Source organism: Trachymyrmex septentrionalis, unplaced genomic scaffold, assembly GCF_001594115.1.
Source record: "Trachymyrmex septentrionalis isolate Tsep2-gDNA-1 unplaced genomic scaffold, Tsep1.0 scaffold20, whole genome shotgun sequence".
In the NCBI taxonomy this organism is placed as follows: Eukaryota; Metazoa; Arthropoda; class Insecta; order Hymenoptera; family Formicidae; genus Trachymyrmex; species Trachymyrmex septentrionalis.
In genome coordinates this window covers 3,951,796-3,959,721 of record NW_017305180.1, presented here as the reverse complement: position 1 = coordinate 3,959,721, position 7,926 = coordinate 3,951,796, and the positions used below count along the sequence as shown (strand labels likewise).

The 7,926-nt window shown below is 29.7% G+C and overlaps 1 protein-coding gene across 1 annotated transcript; it reads left to right on the top strand.

The window, feature by feature from the left end:
* The first annotated feature begins 5,054 nt into the window (after nt 1-5,054).
* On the top strand, nt 5,055-7,905 carry LOC108747603 (arginine--tRNA ligase, cytoplasmic). The gene is made up of 8 exons (XM_018485175.1): nt 5,055-5,241; nt 5,371-5,520; nt 5,611-5,839; nt 5,968-6,392; nt 6,471-6,612; nt 6,694-6,956; nt 7,042-7,234; nt 7,316-7,905. Exons 1-8 carry the CDS (start codon nt 5,191-5,193, stop codon nt 7,888-7,890), a joined length of 2,028 nt encoding a protein of 675 aa, XP_018340677.1. The 5' UTR covers nt 5,055-5,190; the 3' UTR covers nt 7,891-7,905.
* The last annotated feature ends 21 nt before the right edge of the window (nt 7,906-7,926 follow it).

The following is a 7,926-nucleotide window of genomic DNA, read 5'->3' as shown; positions in this document are numbered from 1 at the left end:
CACAGGAAGTTTTTACTTATTTTTTAATTCGATCTGTTGTGTGTTCCCGGAACAGGACTTGCCTATCGAGGAGTAAATAGTAACATAAGCAAGAGAAAAGGTCGTGTATATTTTAATAAGATAATATTATTTACTGTATTCTTACTTTAATTAACTTTTACGGAACAAGTGGCAATGTATTTTGATCTCTTTTAGTCAGAAATGTCGCTTTTTATTTGGGGTGAGAAGTGAATTTGCTACATGGGTTGACTGGAGTAGAAAGGAATTTATGTTTAATCGATATGTGAATGTGTTTTTTAACTGGCAGCTTTTATATGTTTTACTCATTGTTACCGTTTTTTCTTCTTTTTTTTTCATATAAGCTCAGTGTCTATTTGAAAGTAATTCTCGGAAGAAAGTTAAAAAAAATATTAAAAAATATAGAAGAAAGTAATTTTATAATTCTTCTCAATAATATCTCCATTTGTAAGTATGATCTTTAAAAATGATTCGTGGCAGTATTTCTTTCAAATGGATGCTAGCCAGTAGTAATTCCTTCATCGTTTTTTATTACTTATACTTTCGTCAATATGTTAATTGTGATTTAACAAAATCGTTTACACATTAAACTGAAATTGTAACCACGACTATGCTACATATAAATAAGTTTTTTGCAATACGTTGCTTATTAATAACTATCAAAGACGAAGTTTTTTATTTTGCAGTAATTTCAATAAATATAACATGTAATGTTTTTATAATACATATTTTTAATTATAATTACATGTATAATGAACAAGATAACGTCTCGTGGTTACATATCGAATTGCTTAGTAATACATTGTTTCTAAAAAAACTCCGCAATATTTTTGAAAGATACTCACAGGAATTCGGTTCGGTAGATTTTTATTTTATACGGAAATTTGAAAACAGGTAGAACAAATATGTGAAATTGAGAAAAAGGAGCACCGACACTAATATTATTGACATTTACGCGTAATGATTTTAAAGTAAGCGAATTACATTTATAAGAAAAGATTATAAAAATATATATTTATCTATGTCTTCTGTGAAGATAGAAAATAGTACTCTCTCACTCTATATTGATGATATCGAAAATCGAGGCCCGATAAAAAGATACAAAATGCAGAAGTAGACTAAGGAAAAGAAAAAAAAAGAAACAACTTGCACTGTACACAATAACATACGATACGATCAATCGATTGACTCAGATTTGTTAAATATCTTTGTATATATTTACATGAAGACCATGAGAAATTGTTCAAGTTCCAGCAGCTACATTTTTGTAATAAGTACTCCCGTGAGAAGAGAGAAACTGTTTTGTTTGCAACTCGTTATGAATCCAGTTCCACATTTCGAAATTAAAGTTAAAAAATGCAAAAATATTCTTAATATTTTCATAGAGATTTATTAGTTTTTTACAGGTACCTTGGTACAAGAATAGATGTTTAATATTTCTTTATTAACTTACTTATTTTTGTTTATCTATGTTAGTAACTATATTGCTAAATAGCTGTATGTAAATTATGTATTTACTGAGAAATGAAACAATTGCTTATGAATTATTTAATATATTTTATTTACTCTTTGTATTTATAAGCAGTTAGATACATAGATGAGTAACTAAAATATATTTATGAAACAGAATATTTTTAATTATGCTTTAAACTCTAAATCGTATATTTATCTCTAATGTAATTAAATCGAATTTTATCTCTATGAAAGTATTGACTACGTCTATTCGGCCCGTTAATTCGACAAACTTTCGAAAAAATTTGCATCCTTTAAAAATTTTATTTATTCATATCCTGGAACTGCCATATCAAAGAATTGAGCTTGATTGTAAAAATGACTAAAAAAGATTCATCGGAGAAAAAAAAGAAAACAAAAGGATCTACCTGTATATTATTATCATAAATGAAATGAAATGAGGATCAAAGTAGTTGTTTTAACGAGTAAATGAAAAAAAATAAATAAAATGATATATCATTAAATTAGAGGTTTAAAAATATAATAGAACTCAGTATATGTACAGTATTTGAAAAACATGTTTATAATTTGTATGGAGAAAATAAATGATTGATATAAAAAAGGGACTGTTTTTATTTGTGTCACTCTTCTGAACATATTTTAGGTAATGTTTTTCTCACAAAATTAAATATTTTTACATAGTCTGTTATTGCAAACAACGATACAATTTGTAAATTGCTGGTACATATAAAATGTAAATATTCCAACCATTGTTTTTTGAGAATCGACTGGTGCAATGAAATCGAAAACAAATCAATTTTTTTTTAAATAATACTACAAATATATGTATTTGTTTAATTCTTTGTTTTTCCTTTGTGTCTGACTCTAATCTTAAGCAAGCACAGCCACTGTTTTTTGCGAATTGGCTGATGCAAAAGAGTCGCGAACATATAGAACAAATAATTAGCAAAAATAGCAATTAATTTTTGTGTAAGTTGCATGTGATTGTGTTAAAGTGGCAGCTTAATATACGTTAATTGTCAATTCATCGCTGCTAATTTATTTACACGACAGTTAAAACAATACACGAGATCACATAACTCATTTGTCGCTGAAAATGAGCGATACCATGAACTCTCCTCAACTTTTCATTCTTTGAACAAAAAATAAGACATATTTTTACAACACTCGCTATTAATAAAATTCATTAATAAATTCACAAGTTATATTTATTACAGAAAAATGTAAAAACAGCTTCAACTTTTCAGGCTGTTCTCTTTTGATCGAATGTAATTACAATAGAAATCTTGATTAAATTAAAAATTTTCCTATACAAATTATATAGGTTTAATCAACAGTGCATGCACAATAAATTTCATTATTAAGAGACATCCAGAATTAAGTTTATCCTAATCTGTTATAACTTATCCATTTTAATTCCCTAATGAATAAAGAAACAAATTACTTTTTTAAATGAGTAACGCGTAATGATAACGAATTATTTTTTCAAAAGTTACTTTCCTAACTCTGGCATTACCGTTATCGTTAAAAAATTGTAACGTCATTATTAAATCATTACTGTAAAAGAATATAAAAAGAAAAAGAGGATCGCTGATTAAAATCGGCAGGGGTGGTGGAGGGCCTCTACAGGTTGATTCGTTTTTATCAAATTTTATTTGAATTTTTCAAAAATTGATTTATAATATATAAATCATGTTTTAATCTTTCGAACCATTGGAGCAGACAATGGTGATGAAATGTATCCACAGGATGTAAACATGTTTTTCTATTTAATAGTATGTTTTTGTTTTGCATTCTTATTCTTTAGAGTTTATCAACACTCAAGGGAATCAGGGAAGACTATAATTTAACGCCGAATCATGAGTCAATTGCACTGAGCGGTGAGTCACTCGGCGGCCCAAAATTATATCGTTAATTACCAATTACTGTTTTAAGTATGTACAAATATATCCTGCCTTAAAATTAAATTAAATACAAGAATCGAGTATTACATAAATATCGGCCTATTAGTTTTTAAAAAAGAATTTCTCTTCAATCCCCTATACTCTCATTCTATAACCATTTCCGCAACCCAGATAGCACAACTGATCGATTTGAACTGAAAAAAATTCATTTTCTTTACTTCTTTATAAATTAGCGTAATTTGTTCGAAATGAACCTAAAAAGAATTTCTTTCCGACAATTAACAAAGAACTCCATAAAAGTACTTCTTACAGAGTTAAATTGAAGTTAATTTACTAGGAATCCTTTTTTGTTTGTAATGAGCTCGAAAAAAATTCATTTTTTGGCCTGGTCACAATATATTTGTATAAAATTATTTTCGCTACAAGTCATGATCTGCCGCCATTAGAATTGTACCGTGCTTGAGTAATTGCTATGAGCGTAGTAGAAATTAGTTTTTGCAATAGCATTTTGTATACATACAAAAAATATACATTCAAAATGTATATTACATTTATATATTCATACGCATACATATATATATATATATAATCATATGTGTTTAAATATAAAAATAAAATTTAATTTGAATAAAAAATGAAGTATATGATTTATTCTTAAAAATTGAGAAATATATGAATGAATAAAAATATTTTGCTGCGGCAAAATATATGACAATGGTTTGAATCCATAAGTATGAACTAATAACTGCATTCAGCAGACAAAGCAGCAGATATATACCTACATTTTCGATTTGGGAACTACGTAGGTATAAAAATCGAAGGATGATATACTATCGCTAGAATATTATACAGGCTATTTTGACAGTGTATGAAAAGTGTCGAGATGTTCATGTCTTCAACAATCTCTTGATAAAAAAAATTGATAGAGAACGATAGGATTTTTATCAATTTGTATCGTTTAATTATTTTCTAAAAATTTATATTATTTTCTATCGTTATTGACCTCGCGAGCATCATGATTTATCGGATATAAATCCCATCGTATTTAATTATCGGATTTTATAAGATTTGTACAAGATTCCCATAAAATCTGATTCAAATTATGAACTTACGAATCAAATTTCATTTTCAAAACGATAGGATTTTTCTATCGTTCTCTATCAACTTTTTTTACCAGGATCATATATGATCAACTGTTTACGCAACAATTTAAAATTTCTTTGACTATTTTAATTTAAATATTATTCCAAAATCGAGTTAAAAAAAGTACATAATGCAAAAAATTGGAAAAGACTACTTAGGCTACGTTCCACTTAACGCTCGCAACGCTCGCGAGCATCGTTTGTCCTTGAAACACAAAGATGAAATAATTTCATGAGCGTAAAAAATCATACGATTTATAACATTAAGGGCCGATTGTTCCACCTTTTGGTAAATTTTATCTGTGAGATAAATCTGGTAATCCATGCATGTGATTGGATAATCTTGCTACTTACCCAACAGATAAAATTTGCCAAAAGGTGGAATAACCCTTAATGTTGTAAATCATATGATTTTTTTAATGTTTAATATGTGTGTGTGTGTGTGTGTGTGTGTGTGTGTGTGTGTGTGTGTGTGTGTGTGTGTGTGTGTGTGTGTAAATTACATGAATGGAATTTTTGTATTCATTATTAGGATTATTAACACAAATCGCCTATCTTATCGACGGTGCATCTTTTGAAATAAAACCGACTACTGACTGACCACGTTGTTAACAGGGCCTCCAAGGTCCTCTAGAAAACTGAAAAAGATTGGAATGCTGTCGAAAAAGGATATGGACTTATTTAACGAACGAGCAGCCGTAGCGGTAAACTTTTCTGGCAATTAATTTATAATATTTATGGATTATTATGTTAGAAATTTATGATAATTTGATACTTTTGATAGTTCAGATAGTTGTGAGGTTATGTGATTTTCATACTGTCCAATATTGCAGGAGAGAGAAATACTCGGTTTAAAACAGCAACTTGAATCGCTGCAACGAAGCATTACGACTGACATTCCGAGTAATATAACTAAGGAGGAGTTCGAAAAATTACAACAGGAAAACGCCAAATTGACGCACAGGATAACGATACTTAAAAGGGTAGATTTTAAGTGTAGAGAATTTGTATTATTGTAACAGAATTTATTTAAGATTTTTATCTATTTCGCATATGTTTATAATTTGTTATAGACTGTGGAAATGCAGAGAGATAAACTAGACAATAAGATGGGATTATTTGGAACTGCAGATACAATTAGTATAAAGGATAATCTTTCTGCTGTTTTTCATAAGGCTATTAGTGCTGCTTATCCTGATGTACTGGATCCACCTGTAATAGTGACTACTAGCACTAATCCTAAATTTGGAGATTATCAGTGTAACAGTGCAATGCCTTTAGCACAACAACTAAGTAGTTCTGGTAAAAATTGACTATTTAAAAATATTTAGTATTTTATTCTCAGTATTGTATTCAACAAAACTTGACGAAAAAAAACATAAATTTAGTACTATTTTTATTTATTATTATTATTATTATTATTATTACAGGTATCAAAATTAGTCCACGTGATGTTGCTAAAGAAATTATGTCCAAACTGAAAGTATCCTCTGTTATTGAGAAATATGAAATAGCTGGTGCAGGATTCATAAACATATATCTAAAACGTGAATTTGGACAATCTGTTCTGCGCAATTGGTTATGGGCCGGTGAAGTTCTTCCTCCATATGTTAAGAAGAAAAGAGTGATTGTAGATTTTTCTAGTCCTAACATTGCTAAGGAAATGCATGTTGGACACTTAAGATCTACGATAATCGGAGACAGTATCTCAAGATTGTTAGAATACTTAGGACATGACGTGTTGAGACTCAATCATGTAGGTGACTGGGGTACACAATTTGGTATGTTGATAGCGCATCTTCAAGATAAGTTTCCCAACTATTTAACCATTACTCCTTCAATTGAGGATCTTCAGGTAATTATATAGTCATATAGTATAATTATTTTATAAATATACTGATAATTTATATATTATATTTGTGTACACATATAGACTTTTTATAAAGAATCTAAGACTAGATTTGATGAAGACGAAGAATTCAAAAAACGTGCGTACGAATGTGTCGTTAAATTGCAAGCTTTTGAGCTTAATATGACAAAAGCATGGAAAATGATATGTGATGTATCTAGGCAAGGTAAATACAGTAATTAGCTGTGTTGATATAATTAATCATTCAGAAAGAAGAATATCTTAATTATTTTTGTATTTGATGCAGAATTTGAAAAAATATATACTCGATTGGATATCAAATTGATAGAAAGAGGTGAATCATTTTATCAGAAATATATGGAGTCGATAGTTCTAGAACTAGAATCAAAAAATATGCTAGAAGAAGATAATGGGCGAAAGATAATGTGGGGAGAGGAACATGGTAGTGGGGTACCATTAACTATAATAAAATCTGATGGAGGTTTTACATATGATACATCAGACATGGCTGCTATTAAGCACCGTATCGAAAAGGAAAGAGCAGATTGGGCAAGTATCATATTTCACATTTTATAAGCATCTTTATATTCTTATTATGTCAATAAATAATTTGATAATTTCTATCATTTTATAGTTGATATATGTGACAGATGCTGGTCAATCTCTGCATTTCCAAACCATAAGAAGTTGTGCCAAAAGGGCAGGTATCTTGAAAAGCTTTCATAGGATGGATCATGTTAGCTTCGGTGCTGTCTTAGGTGAAGACAAAAAGAAATTTAAAACCAGATCCGGTGACACTGTGAAACTCAGCGAATTATTGGACGAAGGTAATAAAGCGATCTTAATTATTAGTTTGGTACTTTTGTTTCATTTCTAAAAATTTAACTGTTACGTACATTGCACTTCAGGCCTGAAGAGAGCATTGCAGAAACTGAAAGAGAAAGAACGTGACAAAGTATTGTCGCAAGAAGAGTTAAAGGCAGCCCAAGAATCGGTGGCATACGGTTGCATAAAATATGCCGATTTACTGCATAATAGAAATCACGAATATGTATTTTCATTTGATAAAATGCTAGAAGATAAAGGCAACACAGCTGTTTACTTACTGTATGCTTTAACTCGAATTCGTTCTATCGCCAGAACGGCGAATATTACGAAGGACGAGTTGCGACAGCGTTCGCATGAAGTTCCGATCTCATTAGAACACGAAAAAGAATGGAAACTGGCTAAAGTATTGTTAAAATTTCCTGATGTAATTTTTGGCATTACCGAAGATCTATACTTGAATCCGCTCTGCGAGTTTTGTTACGAGGTTTCATGCGCATTTACAGAATTTTACGACAAATGTTACTGCGTGGAAAAGAATCAGTCCGGTGAAATAGTAAAAATAAATATGGGACGTCTCTTGCTCGTGGAAGTTACTGCGCTTATTTTAGAGAAATGCTTTAGTTTATTAGGTTTGAAACCTGTTGCACAAATGTAAAAGAATAAGAAATAAACATACTATGTATACTTTAAT

Excerpts from the sequence above, each read along its gene's own strand:
- LOC108747603 (XM_018485175.1), top strand. The coding sequence starts at position 5,191 with ATGCTGTCGAAAAAGGATATGGACTTATTTAACGAACGAGCAGCCGTA. Across the intron at positions 6,613-6,693 it reads ATGTGATGTATCTAGGCAAG|AATTTGAAAAAATATATACT; the intron begins GTAAATACAGTA and ends TATTTGATGCAG. Across the intron at positions 6,957-7,041 it reads AAAAGGAAAGAGCAGATTGG|TTGATATATGTGACAGATGC; the intron begins GCAAGTATCATA and ends ATCATTTTATAG.